This window comes from Leopardus geoffroyi, chromosome C3 (genome assembly GCF_018350155.1).
Source record: "Leopardus geoffroyi isolate Oge1 chromosome C3, O.geoffroyi_Oge1_pat1.0, whole genome shotgun sequence".
Lineage (NCBI taxonomy): Eukaryota > Metazoa > Chordata > Mammalia > Carnivora > Felidae > Leopardus > Leopardus geoffroyi.
The window spans coordinates 2,462,572-2,479,470 of NC_059338.1; the positions used below are offsets into that span (position 1 = coordinate 2,462,572).

Consider the following 16,899-nt stretch of genomic DNA (forward strand, 5'->3'; position numbering starts at 1 on the left):
AGCCAGCACCTGCTCATCTTTGGAAGTCGAGCACAGGCAGGGTTTTCCTGAAGCCCTCTTTGCTTCAGCTTTCTAGCCCTTCCTTATGCCCCTCCACGTCCAGATGGCCAGCACTTCCGGGACAGGTGACATCCAGCACTGTGCAGGTTAGGGGTGCGGGCGGTGGGGGAAAGCTTGACCCCACTGCAGCCGTCCAGGCCCGTGCAAGCGCCAGTGTGGCTGTGTGCCCTGTGTAGGTGTGTGGGTCTCCCCTGGGGCCCCTGTGTGGCGTGCCCACCCCCCCCCCCCCCTTCTAGTCAGCGGGAGGCTGGTCAGAGACCAGGAACCCAGAGAACAACCTCCGGGGCTTCCATTCTCCGTAAACTGTGGTTCCACCAGCAACCATTAGGGGTCACTGTTGCATCAGCTACCGTTGACAGGCAGGGGCAGGGCAGGGGTCCAGCGGGACAGGTGGTCCCGGCTGCCCACACTGCCCCTGCCAGCGGAGTGTAAGTGAGCTGTAACTGCTATGACGGAGATGGTCTCACACAGACTCGTGCCCACTCCACTCAGGCCTTAAGGAGCTGTGGTTTGCAGGGCACGAGGGCGCCAAGCAAGCTCAGAAGCGCAAACGTCCCCAGACTCTGGGTCCGTGGCAGCGCGTGGCAGCGCGGGAGCCATGGCCCCGAGCCCAGGGTGCGGGAGCCTCCATCGTCTTCACCAAGGCTTTAAGTCGTTTATCTGCAGCTCTTCCTGGCATAAGAGCCTGGAAATGGACTCCCCTGTGCTCCTTCAACACGCCTGCAGGGCATCTCTGCTTGTGGGTAATCTAAGGGAGCCAGACACACAGACTCTGCTCGCGGTCCCTGCCCTGGCTGGGGGGCGGGGGGAAGGGGGGGGGTCCAGCACGGACCGGTCATCAGGGCCCTTCCCCCACCCCTGCATCTGTCCTCCGATGCCCGGGAGACGTCTGCCCGGTGGAAGCAGCGAGGGACGACCTAAAGATGAGGTGTGGGGGACGGTTGGTGAGGCTGGGAGCCCAGAGACAAAGCTTCCTTGCCAGGCTCAGCCACCTCTGGCTGCCCGAGCAGCGGACACGGCCATGACAACCCGGGCTGTTAGGTCCTCGTGGAGGTGGTGTTTGACAGCCCAGTATTTATCCTGTATCGCGGCCTCAGGGTCACCGTGTCAAGTCCCCAAGAAGGGAAGGAGGAAGTTCAGCCAGTGTTAAGACCACATAGATGGAGAGATAATGGGCTCTCCAGGGACCAGGGCACAAACAGACCTCAGCATTTATTGTGCCTCCTTCAGTCTTCCCCTGAGAGGCCGGGGGTTGGGGGGCAGGAGTGAGGGCAGGGAGGAAGCAAGGCTTGAAGGATCAAAGCCTTAATCATCCTAGGGCAGGGGGGAGGTTGAGGGGAAGGGGCTGGGAGAAGGGGTGAATCTGCACCAAGGGATGCCTCTGGGGAGGAGGGCGGAGGAGCACCAAACTTGGGGGGTCCTGGGTGTGGCGAAGGAGGGGAGGAAGTGAGGGCAGGCTGTAGGCTAGGAACCTGCTCACCCAGGTCTCTGGGTTCTCCCCACGCCCCCTGGTGCGTGGGGACGAGGGGAGGAGGGGGAACGTGGGGCTGAGAAGGGCATTCGTACGGACATCCCATCCCCCACCTCCACACGTGGACAGACAGGGTTCCCGGCCTCGTGCGGGTGCTCCTCTGGTTTTGAGTGTGTTGATGGTCCCAGAGGTCCACAGGACACCCAAAGCTGAGGCTGGGGGTCTCCGGACCCCACCTTCTGGGTGGGTGGGCCCCTCTCCCCAGGCTGGACTTCTTGTCCACTCTTCCTGCCGTGACCTTGCTGAGCTTCTGGTGGAGAAACTCAGACTCCTACGGGGAGTCTGCTCTGCCCCCGCTGCCCCCACCCAATCCTCCCTCTCCTGCTCCCTGGACCAGCCTGGGCCGCCCCCATGACCCTTCTGAGCATGTCTTCACACCTCAGGGCCTCAAAGGTCAGGACCCTTCCTCTCTGCCCGTGGGAGGCCCGTCACCCGGAGAATAGGGTGGCCTCAGTGCCCCGGGCCCCCATTTTGGGGGCTGCAGTCTGAGGGAGCCCCTTCTGGGGTCGGTAGGGAGTCGGGCTCGGCCACGGGCAGTGGGGACACCCGGGCGCCCCGGCACTCTGGGCTGTAGTAGAAGGAAAAGAGGCGGAAGGAGGGCCGCAGCTCCCCCCGAATGCTGTCCAGGATGTGGGTGAAGGTGGGCCGCAGGCGTGGGTTCTGCTGCCAGCAGCGGCTCATCAGCTCCTGCCTGGGGAGGGGGGCAGTGTGAGAGGGCCAGCTGGTGCAAGGGGGGCGTGGGGGACTACATCGGGAGGGCCACGGGGGCGGAAATGGGGTCGTAGTGGGGACTCAGAATGGGAAGGCTCAGAGCGGGGCACCGGTGGACATACAGCGTCAGAGGAGGCGGGGCCACCGTCGTGGGGGCGGGGCAGGGCAGACGGCGGGCAGGGGGCACTCACAGCCGAAGGGGACAGCTTTCCAGCTCCTCCAGCACCCCGCCATCCATGACAAACTTGAGCACCTGCTCGTTGGACAGACCCTGGTAGGGCTGTTCAGCCAGAGTCACGATCTCCCAGAGCACCACACCGAAGGACCTGGAGGGCACGCACGAGGGCCTGAGCCCAGCACCTTGCACGCCGCGCAGCGCACCCGGGCCCCTCCCCAGCCCCACCTGCACACCCCCTGAGCCCTCTGCTCCAGCCAGGCCCCACCAGACGTCCGAGTGGGTGGTGAAGATTCCGTCTTTGAGGGACTCGGGGGCCATCCAGCGCACGGGCAGCAGCCCCTTCCCACCCTTGCGGTAATAGTCTGTCTCATACACGTCTCGGGTCATCCCGAAGTCTGCAAGGTGAGGGTGGACAGGTGTGGGGCCGCGGAAGGCCACACCAGCCCCGGCCCCGGCCCTCTCCCCCTGCACAGCCCCCAAGAATCCTGGAATGCGGCGGCTCAAAGGACCTCAGAGATCATCCCATACCAACCACCCCCTGGCCTTGGACGAGAAGCCTGAGATCCAGGGTGGGGGGAGTGGCTGTTAGGGGCAGAGCTGGGGGCCAGGTCTGGATCTCCTAGTCTAGCTCAGGGAGGGTCACTCTACTCCTCGGGCTGCCCCTACCCGCTGCCCCCTGCGTACCCCCGATCTTGACGGTGAAGTCCTGGGACACCATGCAGTTTCGGGCCGCCAGGTCTCGGTGCACGAACTTGTTGGCGGCAAGGTAGGCCATGCCATCTGCAATCTCACCAGCCATCTGGATCATGTCTCCCAGTGCTGGCCGCGGGAGCCCAGGGTTGTTCTAGAGCCAAGACAGGGGGCTGGTGAAGAAGGAACCCGGAGGTTGGACTCCTGCCCAAGGATTCCCCCACAACTGTGCCCAAGTCAATTCTAACTCTCCAGCCCCTTGGCCCAGGGTCTTTCTGGTCCCCACCTCTGCCTCAGGCCGCAAAGATCGAAGATGGCTCTTGAGGTCCCCACGGGTCATTAACTCCATGATGACCAGAGTTGGCTGGCCCTGAGACACCACGCCCAGGAGACGTACCTGGGACGGACAAAGAGCCTGGTTGCAGGTCCCCTCTCCTTGACCCACCTGGCCAAAGTACTGACCTGCTGTGACCACAACCTGACCCAGACACCAACCCTGACCCTAAACCCAACCATGACCACAGCCCTAATCCTGATCTAACAATGACCTTGACTGTAACCCACGAACTTGATCATAACTATCACTCCAATCTTCACGATTCACCCAACTCTGACCTTGGTCCCAATCATGATCCTAATGACACTGAGTATTGACCCCCAACCATGACTGAGCCCAGCCCCAGCCATGATTCTGTCATGGTCTTACCGTGATCCGGTTTTGAGTCCAGCCCTAACCATGACCTTTACCTCAATTAGGATCTTCGCCACAGTCCCAACCCTGACCTTAATGGTGCCCTGACCTCATCCTTGACCCTCCCTATCCGTCTTACCATATGACTTTCAGCCTAATTATGACCCTACCCTGGCATTGTCCCTGATCCTCCCTTACCACGTGGTGACACTTGAATGCCTTCATGACAGAGGCTTCCTTGAGGAACTCAATGCGTTCTCGTGGGCTGGCTAGCTCGTTCACCGTCTTCAGGGCCACGGGTGTGGACTCCTCTCCAGCCTCAAGTCCTTGTGCCAGTCCCTCGTATACCATCCCAAAGGAGCCCTGGCCCAGTTCCCGGATTATGGAGATCTGCTCCCGAGGCACCTCCCATTCATCAGGGATGTACACTGAGGGGAGGTGGGGGTCACGAGGCAAGAACACTGCTCCCTGCCACACCCCGCCCACCCCTCTCCTCTCTGAAAGGGCTCGGGTCCCAAGGCTGCTTTCTCTACGAAGGTCTCCTGGAAGTGTGGCTGTCCTCCCCTCCTGTCTCCCTTTCCCACACACCTGTCCACCCACTCCCAGACCTACTATCAGAGGCGCTGAAGTACTCCGGATTCACGGAGGCATACAGGGTGCTGTTTCTGCAAAGGGAGGTGAGGGGGTCAGGCTGGAAGTGTCCCCAGGAAGGAAGGAGCGACGTCAGAGGACAAAGAGGAGGGAAGTTACTGACCACACCCCCATCCCTGATCAAGGGTGACCTTGGGGATCCCTACGCACTTTCCAAGTCCCGGCATCTGGGCTGTGACAGGTTGGGAATAGGGAGTAGAGCGGATCCTGCCTACTCTGGTGACCCTGTGACCCTTAGAATCCAGCCAAGCAAAATCCTGCCTCCATTGCCCTCTTGTGTTCAGCCCCAGGGGCATCTGGCAACTGTTCCAGGGCACATGGTCAGGTCTCCTGTCTCTTCCCCTGCAGGCTGAGAACGTGGTGGCCAACAGTCCCCGTGTGCCCAGACCGGGGAGTCCCAGGAGGTGGGACTCTCACTGGTAAGGCTGGGAAATTCACCAGTAAGCTGAGGCCAGCGGTCACCCCCCTGAAATGTGTGTCTCCTCCATGCTGCCCTCGGGGGATGAGTTAGGGCCCTAGGGAGTCCTCTACTGTCTCATCCACTATGCTCTGACTGCACACTGACTTTGTGATGAGGGCTCAGGGAGAGAAGGGGGATGGGAAACGGTAGGACTGGTCATCATCACCTCTTCCTGCCGTAGAAGAAACCGAGGGCAGCGAGAATGACAAGCAGCATGAGCCCCACGGGGGTGACAGTGAGGAGGACGTGCAGCCCCCCGGAGTCTTCCTCCTCTGGTGGTCAGAGGGCAGCAGATGGCAGGGTCAAAGATGGAGAAGTCAGAGCACAGGGGACGCTTCTCCTTTCACGATGGGCAACAGGAGCAGGGGGAGGAACGCGGTGGAGTGGCTGTGACTTCCACAACCGGAGATGTGGCAGGGGCGGGGGGCGGGGGACCCAGGCGGGGCTGCTGGGAGTACAGTCTGGGGCAGAGGCTATGCCAACCTGGGCCAGGGATGTAGAAAGCGATACTCTCTGTCCAGGATCCGTTGCCAGCCAGTGAGGTTGCCCGAACTCTGGCAGAGTAGTTTCCAGGGGGCAGAAGGGCCAGGTGGACCCCCCCAGACTTGGCATACCGCAGGCGGGACACACACAGCACTGTGGCCTCCTGAGGACAACACAGAACGGCTGTCTGGGAAGAGGATGGAGGCAAAAACTGGGGCCGGGTGGGGGGTCCCCTGGGGCACCTACCTCTCCCAAGCGGCGGTACTTGATTTCGTACTTGAGGATGAGTCCGTTGGGGTCCGGGGGTTCAAGCCAGCGCAGGAGGACACTGCTTTTGCCGGCTGCCTCCCAGGCCACCTTCCCTGGGATGCCATCGGCTTCTCCTGTGGGAGAGGGCAGCAGGCAGTCCCGCCCCAAGTACTTCTTTCCTTTCACCTTCACGTTCAAACTCAAGGGGGCCACCCTGGGAGGTTTCAGGAAGCTCTAGGATATGCGGACTTGGGGACTAGGAAGGGTGAGCAGGCAGGGGCCCTGGTTACCGGGAGGTCGAACTAGTTGGCGCACTAATTGGGTAGAGTCCTTGGGGTCGGTGTGGGGGGTGGGTAGAGGTGTCGGGGGTCACCTACTGTGGGGCATGGTGCGCGCAAAGACGAAGGTGGCGGCGCTGCAGCCCACGGTGTGCGCCGCGTGGTTGCAGGCGTGGATGTCGATCCGATATTCCGTGAAGTGGCGAAGGCCACTCAGCACTGCTCGCTCCCGGGGCACTTTGTCCTCCTGGATCTCGAAATCCGAGCTGTTCCCCCCAAGCCGGAGGGCCCCGGCTGCCCGGCGGTGCCTCCCTGAGTCTCTGGGGAGTGCGCGAGTCAGAACCACGGCGGCGGCCCGGGACCCCCGCCCCTCAGTCCCGCCCCGCTCACCTGTGAGGGCTCTTATTGATGGACGTCACCTTCCAGGGGGATCTGGGGAGACCAGGGAGGGCGGGGTCGGCCCGGGGTCAGCCCCGCCCGCAGAGCGGCCCCACCCAGGCCCCTCCCCCTCCAGCCAGACCCGCCCCCGAGGCCCCGCCCACACCCCCTCCAGCCAGACCCGCCCCCTCCGTGGCCCCGCCCCCACACTTCCAGCCAGACCCCCCCCCCACGGCCCCGCCCACACTCCTCCAGCCACACCCGCCCCCCCGCGGCCCCGCCCACACCCCTCCAGCCACACCCGCCCCTCCGCGGCCCGGCCCTTCAGGCCCACGGGGTGTGTGGAGGGGGGGGTGGCGCGTCTCGCCGCACTTGGGGATTGTGATGGCGTTGTGCAGAAAGTTTTCGAACTTCTTCTGGAACGAGGCCTCTTGCGCCTCCAGCGGCGGCAGGACCTGCCCCGGAGGTGGGTGCTGGCAAGGGCAGCAGCCGGGCTCCGTCTCCGCTTGGAGTTCCGCGTCCTCGCGGTCGAATCGCGGGTCGCTGTTGCTGGTGGGCAGCCGCAAGCCTGGCGAGACGCAGGGAAAGGCAGTTAGACGCACGGCGCCCCGGCCCGCGTCCCAAACCCTCCGGCCCGCGCCGCTGCCCTGCGCACCGCGGTGGCAGTAGTCGTTCAGGTAGAGGTCGCCGTCCTCCGCCAGACGCTGCCACAGCACCAGGTAGTAGGTGATGTTCCCGTTGCGCTGAGTCGGTGGCTTCCAGCGCACCAACAGGTGGGACGAGGAATTGGACGTGGAGATGACATCCTGGGGCACCGTGGGCGCTGGGGACGTAAGTAGGGTACGGCTGAGGGGCCGCGGATCCCCCTTTCAAATACTGTCTGGTAAGGGGCCCCTCTCTGGGGTCCAAACCCCTCTCTTTCTCCCAAGGAATCAGTGACCCGCAAACTCCCCTTCCTGGCACTCAGAATCCTGGGCCCCCCCGTCCCTCGAAGGCCTTTGAACTGGCTCAAACGCTCCTCCTGCGCTCTCTCCCACCCACAGCCTCCCTAGGACCCAGACGGATGCCCCCTATTCTTTCTAGGACTCGAACATCTGGCTTCCCAGTCTCTAAGGGCCAAGTGTTCAGTGACCCAGCTTCTCTATGTCTGGTGCCTGGGTTCCCTCATTCTCCTTCCGACTCAGGCACCTAGCTCCCACCCCCTTGGAAGTCCAGCCTACCCGCAGGCAGGGTTCGGAGGTAGACGATGGGGCTCTGGGCTCCTTGGTGGGGGCTGTCCTCAGCAGTGGTCAGTGTGATGGCCCGCACAAACACTGCGTACTGGGTCCAGGGCTTGAGGGGGGCTAGAGTCACCCCTGGCTCCTGGGTGCGGCTTAAGGGCAGCTCCACATCCAGTAGGTTCCAGCTCTGGGTCCCACAGGCATCTGGACCTATGTGCTCCGTGGCGTTCTGGAAGGGGCTGAACATCCCGACCCCCGGAACTGAGGGGTGGCTCAGCCCCACCCCAGTTTTTAGCACCCCCTCCTCTCTGAACCACCTGAAGACTGTCGTTATCATTCTTCCAGTAGGCGTGAAGGCACCCTGCTCTTTGGGGGCACTCACTGAGTGGGTCTGCTCAGAGCTGGAATTGGGCCAGGAGTCACAGCCTGTCTCTGAGTGAGCACGGCCACAGCCATGCTGCAAGGCAGTGATGGTAGGGGAGCTTCGTGAAGGACTTCTAAGATTCTCTATCTTTTGAGCCCAGAGGCAGCTGGGTACAGTTGTGTAGATTGTGAACTGCACAAGCCAGGCAGGAGGTGCCAGGTACATTGCAGCCCATGTTAGTGCTCCCCAAAGTGTGGTCTATGGACCAGAAGATTCAGCATTATCTGGGAGCCTGTTAGAAATGCAGATTCATGGGCCCTACCCAGGACTAAGTGAATCAGAACTTGTGTGTGTGCGTGTGGGGGGGGGGGAGGGTAGGGCCCAGGAATCTGTATTTACCAGTCTTCAGCTCCCCGTGCTAGAGACCTTCACCTACCACTGAGACAGGCCACCCACCATTGACTCCCCACCCCCGTCCCCCCAGCCAGGTCCTGTGCTAGTGGGAAGGTTAAGGCCTCTCGATTTTAGTTCCCAAGAACGACTTCCAAGCGAGGTGGTTCCCATCCTCTGTCTCCCTCCCATAGACAGGGAGTTCTCCTCACTGCTGCCCTCCCAGACTGCCCTCCCAGACCCACCCCTCTCTTCTAAGAATTTTAGTTTTGATTCCTAGCCATGCTTTTGGAGAAATCCTTCCTGTGGTCCAACCACTGGCCCTCCTGCGCTGGTCAGTACACTCTCTCCGAGGAAAAGAGCAGCCTGTCCTTGGCTGTCCCTGCTCCCTCCCTTCCTCTGGCTTTAATGAAATGCTGGCAAAGCTACGCATAAAACTGGCCAAATTAGTGGGTACTCCCCAAACCGCTGCTGGGGCAGGAGCATGTGGTCAGTACAGAACATTAGCATAGTGAATTGAAGTTTAATTATCCAAGCCTTCTCAGCGGGGCTCCTGTCCTGGTCTCTCCAGTTCACTGGTGAGGCGAAGCTTAGGCACGGAGGGATGAATAAAGTGAGGGGAGAGCCAGACGTGGGCACTGCAAGCGAGTGCGACGTGGGGGTCTTGGCCCTGGGTTCTCTACAGCCGCCCCCCCCCCCGCCCCCCCGAAAGCGCTCTGCCCTCACCTGACCCCTTTCGCGAAGGAATCGGCCGCGTCCGGGCCTGGCCCCGCCCCGCCCCGCGGTGGCTCTGGCCCCGCCCACTCCAGCGCGGGCCCCGCCCCTCGCCCTGGCCCCGCCCCCGGCACTCACGACTCCTTGTAGTACACGATGAAGCTGAGCAGGTCCCGAGCCTCCAGCGGCTCGTAGCGCTCCCAGCGCAGCAGGATGCTGTCCGCCTGCGTCACGTTGGACACGAAGCGCAGGGTGCGAGTCTGGCCTGGGCGGGGCGGGGGGGCCAACACCTGCTCTCAGCCGCGTTCGTCTCTGCCTGAGCCACCTAATTCCGAGCCCCCACCCTGACCCCGCGGCACCCGCCCCCCCCCAGCCACGCGGCCTCCGAAGCGGACGTAACTAAGGGTCCCGGTCAAGCGCCCCCTGCCTCCCGGGTGCGTGTCTGGTGTGTTTCAGCGCGCGCGCGCCTGGGCTTTGCGCGGGTCGTGTCTCCCCGGGGTTGGGGTGTCGGGCCTCACAGGCAGCGCGGTCTCCGTTGGTGCGGGGGTTGATCTCGGCCTTGTTTTGGCGTCCCCGCGTGCCGGTCACCTCCTCCAATCGGTAGATGTGCTCCAAGCAGAGGCGCGGGTTGAAGGCGAAGTAAATCTTGCCCACGGGAATGGCGAGCCCCGCAGCCACCCAGGACCCCAGCTGCTGTAGGTTCTGGTTGTCCAGCACGTACAGAGTGTAGTTCCTGGGGGAGGCCAGGGAACCTTGCTCTGCACGAGAGGTGGGGGCAAGGGGGGGAGGGGGGGTGCCTTATGGGTTCCTCCTGGAGGGGCTGTCCCTGCCGGGGGGGGGCACAGGGGAGAAGGGGCACTCAGCCTGGGGCTCTGCCTCTCCAGCTGCAGTGTGGGTATCCCTGGGGGGTCCGTGGCTGTTCCAGGGAGACATGAAAAACCGCTTGGTGGGACGGTAATTTCAAACATTGTCTGTACGTTGACAAATCCTGGCCACCTTACAGGTAGGCCTTGACTGGTCGGTAGTAGGGATGGGTTCAAACCGAGGCAGTCTTGCTGGGCAGCTGAGAGCATCGGATAACAATATTACCAACCTACGTAGAGTTTGGTGTCACTGTCATTTACATAGTACGTACTGTGTTTTAGGCACTGTTGTGCTTCATACATAACAATGTAAGTCGTATTCACAACAGCCCTAAGAAATAGTGTTCTATTAACCCCATTTTACAGAGAAGAAAAATTGAGGCCCAGGGAAGTTAAGTAACCTACCCGGTGTCACACAGATAGTACGAGGCAGAGCTGGTTCCGGAGCCCATGCTCTTTGCCGCTGCTTTGGGAGGGTTAGGGACAAGGAGGTGTGACAGAGGGATCAGGTCAGAGGCTGTTTCTGCCCCCTTACCCATCCACCATGGCGTCTCCCCGGATTAGTTTGAGGTTCTTGAAAAAGCCCAGGGACACGAGGGCGAAGGAGTGCTTGATTTTGAGGAAGCCGGTGATGGTCTCTATCAGCCCTAGGCTGTGCTGCAGCTCCAGCTCTAGGTTGTCTGGAAACAGGGAAGACAGGGCCAGAGCAGGGCGGGAGGTGACAGGTCTGCATGGGGTGGGGGAGCAGGGCGCGTTGCTGGATGGGGGCGCGAGGAGGGGGCCCCTCAGGACCGGGACCCGGGGTGGTGGACAGTGGTGCCTTAGCCGGGTCCCTGTGAGCGGGCACGGCCGGGAGGAGAGGTGTGGCCTGGGGAAGGTACTAACAGCCCTGGCGAAGATTGACGATGAGGCTCCCCTCCACGTGGGTGCAGCCCACCAGATCCTGTGCGGCCTGGATGGAGTCGATGGTCTTGGTGCCCACCTTGCACTCTTTGGGGCACAGCCCCTCACACTTGCGGCAGAATATGCTGGCAGGGGCAAGTGGAGGGTGCGGAATGAGCCCTGGAGCAGCGTGGACCTCCTCACCGATCCGAGAGTGCCCCCCCACCCCCTACACTCACCTGCTGCCATTGCGCGTGAAGCCTGGAGGGCACTGGGCCAGGCAGCGGCCCTGGTGGATGCCGAAGGTGGAGGCGCGGCCGGGCACAGAGCGCAGGCGGGCACAGCGCTCCGCCGTGACGCAGCGCCAGGACTCGTGCTGGTAGGTGCCTGGGGGGCAGGCCCGGTGGCAGGCACCCTGGAAATAGAGGTGACGACAAGCGACGCAGGCACGCGGGTCTTCCGGCCGGCTGCAGCCCCCCAGGCATTCGACGTGGCAGCACTCACCCCCAGCGGTGCAGGCCAGCCCATGGGGACAGGGACACACTGCGGACAGAGGGCCGTGTCGGGCCTGGCCCCTGCCCCCTTGGTTCTGGTGCCACCCCTCCCCCTGGGATAACACTCTTCGTCCGCACCCAAATTCCTCCCATTCAGATGGCACAGGGTTGCTGGCTCTCTTTTCCTCAGGTGGGTTCTGAGGACAAGGACCACGGTCCCTCTGTGTGGCTCCCCACCTCCCACGGCGCCTGGCCAGGGACGTCGGAACTCAGGGCAGAGCCGTGAGCTCGTCCACCACAGCTGTTTCTGCCCCGCCTGCTGCCCTGTCTGGGCCTGGTGCTCAGATCATCACTGGGCCTGGTGCCAGGGGGAGCCTGCCAGCTTCTCCCGGGCACCGAGGCCCGGGGCCAGGGGGCCTGGGAGTGTGTGCGAGGTGGGGCCGCCACGGGCCATTTCGCCCGTGCCCTGCCCACACCTCCTCCCCCCTCCCCAGCTCTCTGCCCTGGGCGGGAGGCGGCTCCAAGCAGCGGCGGGTGGGTTTGGGGCTGGGGGCCCAAGGCTTGTGAACCGTGCGTGGGGGCAGCTCGCTGTCTGTGGGAGCGGGGCGTGCAGGGGTCAGTCAGGGCGTGTTGACACTGTACACGACAGAGGATGTGAAGCAGCCGTGTTTACAGCCAACACGGAGGCACCGGGGAGCTGGGGCCCGGCAGATACAGCGGGGATCTGGTTACTCTTCTGCCCTGAAGCAGAGGCTTTGGGCTGAGGGAGCTGACCTCCTTGTGGCTGGGGACCCCAGATCTGCTCCGAGCCTCTGAACGGTCCTCCTTTTCTCCCCCGTGAACTCCGCCTCCTCCCCCCATCATCCCTCCTTATTTCACTTCCCCGCTTCGCTCCACTCCCTTCCCTCCTTCCGTTTTTCTCTCCGTGCACCTGACTTGCTAGACTGGATCCCACCCGACAGCCTGCCTCGTGCCTCCCGCCCGTGCTGCAGCCACTTTTATCGGGACAGAGAACACCCGCCATGACCCAGGCACTGCCCTAAGCCTCATGGAATAGCTCACGTAAGCCACCTCGGTTACCTAACTGTTCCGAGCCTCAGTTTCCTCATCTGCAAACTGGGAATAACAAAGACGGCCTGCCTCACAGGACGGGTGAGAATGAAGGGGGTCGGCCGAGCGAGGACGCGCGCCGTCCTGTGGCCACCGGCCCGCCTGCCCCCACCCTTCCGGTGCCCCCCGCCCCCCGCCGCCCCGTCGTGTTCTGGGCCGGCGCCCACCTCGCTGGCAGTGGCTGGAGGTCCAGCATCTGTAGTCGGTGTGCCCGCCGAAGGTGGTCCTGGCGCAGGGCTCGCCGCTGGCGCCCAGCACGCCGGGACACACGTCGGCGCACTCCTCGCCCAGCTTGTTGCCCACGATGTGGTTGGCCCCGGGGGCCGGCTGCAGCAGGCCCCAGTCAATGGTGGACAGGTGGCAGAGCTCCTGGTTCTTCTCGACGCGCACGGCCCCCCGCAGCACGGCCCCCAGCGCCGGCAGCCCCACGTCCCGCAGATGCGGCATCTCGTAGACGACCAGCGCATAGCCCAGGAAGAGGCGGGCCCCGCGGACCACCGCCAGGTTGGGGAAGAGGTCCCGCAGGCTCTCCAGGCCGTAGACACGGAAGAGGAGCAGGTAGTCCGTGACCTGCGTGAGGCGCGGGAAGCTGAGGCCGCGGAAGTCCTCGCCCGTGGCCGTGAACATGAGCAGGATCTGCAGGTGGCCCTCCACCACGCTGCAGTTCTCCAGCCGGCGCAGTTCTGCCACCTCCGAGCGGATATCCAGGCTGGGGCACACTGCGGGCACAGGCGGCACGCAGCCGTCAGTGGACTGAGCTCCCCGTCCCGCCCCGGGGGACCCTCTGGGAGCTGGACACGGCGTGGGAGCAGGGCTCCGCCGTGGCGGTGGGGCGGCCTCCTCCCTGGGCCTCACAGGCCTCATGGCGGCTTGAAGGACGGGAACCCCACGGGTCAACGTGGGCCAGAGTGAGCTCCTCCCTCCCCAACCTGCTTCATTCCTGCGGTGACGGTGACGGTGAAGAGTCCTTCCGTCCACACCCCCCCCCCCGCCCCCGCCCCCCGAGCCTGTGGACTCCACCTTTAAATGACAGCACATCCAATGCTCAGTCACCGCCTCCGCTGCTGGCACCGTGCCCTTCTCCTGGATTGACAGCGGTGGCCTCCCAGATGGCCCCCCACCTCCGCCCGCGTCCCCTCCCGGTCTCTTCAGTCTACAGCCAAAGGGATCATCTCAAAACAACTGGGGTGACCTTCCTGCGCTGCTCACAACCCCCTGGCGGCCCGCATCTGATTAAAAGCTCAAGTCCTTACGGGGCTTGCAAGGCCTCTGCAGCCTCTCTGACTTCACCCCTTTGCCTCTCTTCCTCAGCCGCACTGACTTTGTTTTGCTGGTTTTTCAAAGAAGCCAGCCAAGCTTCTGCTCTGAGGTCTTTGCACCTTCTGTTCCCTCTGGCTAGAGCGCTGTTCCCTGTATGCGGTCCTTCATCTTCTTTAAGTCTCTGCTCAGATGTCACCTCCTCAATGAGGACTTCTCTGACCATCCGTTTAAACACTCCCTACCCCCCTTCCTACTTAACTTTTCTCCTTACATCTTAACGTTGGCTAATGTCTGAGTTACTTATTTTGTTTACAGTAAGCTCCGGAAGGGCAGGGATCTTTGTGTAGTTCATTGCTATATCCTTGGTGCCTGGCACAAAACTGGTGCTCAGCAAGTATGTGATGAATGAATGGATTCTGTGACTGGGACGCAAAGCCTCACACCTCCCGCTTCCCTCCCAGGCCTAAGGGAGCCGGATGTCTGGTCCCCGCACTGGTTTACTCTCGAAGGGACGTCCGTGGCTCCCCACTGCCGAAAGTTCAAGTGAAAATTCCTCGGCCTGATATCCAGGGGGCTGATAAACGGGTCCTCGCTAATGTCTCCAAGCCCCAGGAGGGTTCCCGGGTCTGGCCACACACTCAGCTCTTGTGTGTGGGCAAACCCAGGCAAACCTCGGGTCGAGCCCGTCCGTCCCCGATCCTCTGACCTGAGTTAGTCACTTCCCCCTTCGGGCTGGCCAGTTCTGGCTCTAGCACCCACCGGAACACCTGGGGCCTCACCCCACAACTGTTGTCCACATTTTTGTCACCCCTCCAAGGACGGGATCTCCCGAGGGTGGCCCTTGTTAGTCGGCACCGAGTCCGCGGTGCTCAGCTCAGGGCTGCGTCCACCGGGCACTCAGGGGCCATGGTTTGAACTGGCGGACATCTGGTTCCCAGATCCACTCCTCCCCCGGGGACCGGGGTGTGCCTGGCTTCTTCAGACCCACTTTCCTTCCTCTCCCCAAGGCACCTGAGACGGCCCCTGACTGGGCTGGATGCCTGGCCCATGCACTCTCCTTTGCTCCAGAGGATACCTTCCAGGCTGGAGGATTCCAGTCTATTCTTCGGCTCGCCAGTCATGTCCCGCTAGGCTCTCTGGATCCTGCTCCCCACTTCCTGCCTGGCTCTCGGCAGCACCGCACCCCCACACAGACCCCCGCACCCCCACACAGACCCAGGCCCAGCTCCTGGTAGCGGGCAGGCAAGGTTGGCTCCCTGAGGCTTGTGTCACACCTTCTCCCTGTTGTCATTAATGGTCCCTGTGCTTGGCTCTGCACAGCTGCTGTGTGTGTGTGTGTATGTGTGTGTGTGTGTGTGTACATTCACATGCACAAAAAGAGGGAGAGAATGAGAAAACACTTCTAGCCCCTCCAGGCAAAGGCCAATCAGGCTCTCCAAGGCGCCCACATGCCACTTCTCATCATGCCCCGGCCTCTCTAGGGCTCCCCTGATGGGAGTCATTTGGAAAAACAAATCTACGACCTTCACAGATTAACCCCTGCCTGCCTGCCCTCAGGACCTGGCCCTGCGCAGAGCTGTGCTGGGAAGAGGACATCTGGGTCCCCTGATCAAACAACCAAACACCACGCCCCACCCCCTCCCAGGGACGTGCTCCCCTCCTGACAACCGGGCTCACGGCTGGCATCTGTGTGCCCTGTCCTGGCCCGGCAGTGGGGGAGGGGCTCTCCCTCGCCTGCAGTGCCTTCCCCACCAGCACTCTTCAGGGGACCCCCGACCCCAACCCTTTGCAGCTCCCCTCCGTCCCTGTAGGAAAGGGAGACTCTGACCTCCTCCTGGAAGTCTCCCATCTGAGGGCGCCACGGGGCCCCCCGGGGGGGGGCACGGAGCAGTGGACCCGCCACCCCCAGCTGCCTCGGTCTGGAAGGGAACGGTGGGACTGGGGAAGGGCACGCTCTTAATCCTTCCCGCTTTTGAATCTCGCACATTCAGTGTCTTTTCCTCCCCTGCTAGGCTCCCCACACCCGCATGGGGCCTCTTGGTCTATGCGGTCCTCCCCTCCCCAACTCTACACGTAGGAAGGGTCTGGCCTGGGCCCAGTGGATTGGCCCTAAGTGTGGGGGACATGGGACAAGGCCCTGGGACAAGCGCTCTGGGCCCCAGTCCAGCTTTCCCTCTCAACTCTCTGAACCTCAAGTTTCCTGTCTGCACAATGGGTTCATTACCTCATGGTGCCTAGTTCTCAGCCATCCATCCCTCCCTGCACCCGAGAAACGACCCCTGAGACTCTCCTCCTCATGCTGTTCTCTGGGAATGCACGATGGAGGAGATCTCTTCATCTCTCTGTTTCAAGGTCCTTCTCACATCGCAGGGGGCTGAAGGGGAAACACGGTTATGTGGGGGAACTAACTGCTCTTCCTGGTGGGAAGTCCTGAGAGCCGCCCCTGTCTTCATGCCCTAGGTAAACAGATGTTTGGCCTCCCAGCTGGCTGGGGGGTGTGGGAGGGGGGAGATGGGGCTCCAGGAGGCAGCGCCGGGGGACTCACCCTCTAGTGTGTCCAGGCCAAATCCCAAGGAGAGATGGATTGCAAGCAGGCATGCGACCCCCGGGCACAGGCTGGGCGCTGCCATCGTCCCAGGCCTGCCTCGTGCCCACTCCTGGCTTCTGCAGCTGGCTCGGGGAGGAGCAGGGTCTGGCAGGCCCTAAGGGACACAGAGATGCAGGCTTCAGAGGGGAGGGGAGGGTGGGGGCCCACGGGCGCGGGGCGGGGTGGGGGGCGGAATCTCAGAGGGAAAAAGGGAATGAGAGCCACAGAGACACAAAGACAGTGACAGGCAGCTGGAGACAGACTCGGTCTGAACCCAGAGACAGAATGATGAGGGCAGAGACGCAGAAAGCAGCAGAGGAGGCTCAGAGAGGCCTCCGAGAGGGAGAGTCAGGCAGGGTACAGAGCAAAAGGCAGTCCGCGAGGCCTGCCAACCCGGAGCCGGCGCGGCGAGGAAGCCCGGGGAGCCCGCTCACGAGAGCGGCGCGGACTCGCCCGGGAGAAAAGTCCGGAACCCCGCTGGGCGGCTGGGCGGCTGGGCGCCGAGCGAGCGTCGGGGGGCCGCACGGGGCCGCGGTATCACCGGGCGCTTCGGGGCCGCGCCCAGCTCCCGCCCTCCGCGCCCCGGGGCGCAACGGATTGGCTTGCTGGGACCTCCGGGCTCTCTCCGCCCTTCCCGCCAAGCCAAAATATTTAG

At 62.8% G+C, this 16,899-nt stretch overlaps 1 protein-coding gene across 2 annotated transcripts; it reads right to left on the reverse strand.

The window, feature by feature from the left end:
• Positions 1–1,206: 1,206 nt before the first annotated feature.
• On the reverse strand, positions 1,207–16,899 carry INSRR (insulin receptor related receptor). 2 transcript variants are annotated; one of them, XM_045454605.1, is made up of 23 exons: positions 16,638–16,897; positions 16,203–16,359; positions 12,565–13,116; positions 11,033–11,336; positions 10,797–10,939; positions 10,447–10,591; positions 9,567–9,781; positions 9,187–9,313; positions 7,581–7,819; positions 7,016–7,183; positions 6,733–6,928; positions 6,373–6,414; positions 6,082–6,302; positions 5,702–5,838; positions 5,456–5,618; positions 5,139–5,244; positions 4,474–4,526; positions 4,060–4,289; positions 3,457–3,567; positions 3,165–3,324; positions 2,746–2,875; positions 2,494–2,628; positions 1,207–2,282 (listed from the first exon to the last, which is right to left on the reverse strand). In XM_045454605.1, the coding sequence occupies exons 2-23, from the start codon at positions 16,285–16,287 to the stop codon at positions 2,042–2,044; spliced, it is 3,903 nt and encodes a 1,300-aa protein (XP_045310561.1). In that variant the 5' UTR covers positions 16,288–16,359; positions 16,638–16,897; the 3' UTR covers positions 1,207–2,041. The 2 variants fall into 2 exon arrangements, with proteins under 2 accessions (XP_045310561.1, XP_045310562.1); XM_045454606.1 differs by having other exon boundaries at positions 2,170–2,278; positions 16,638–16,899.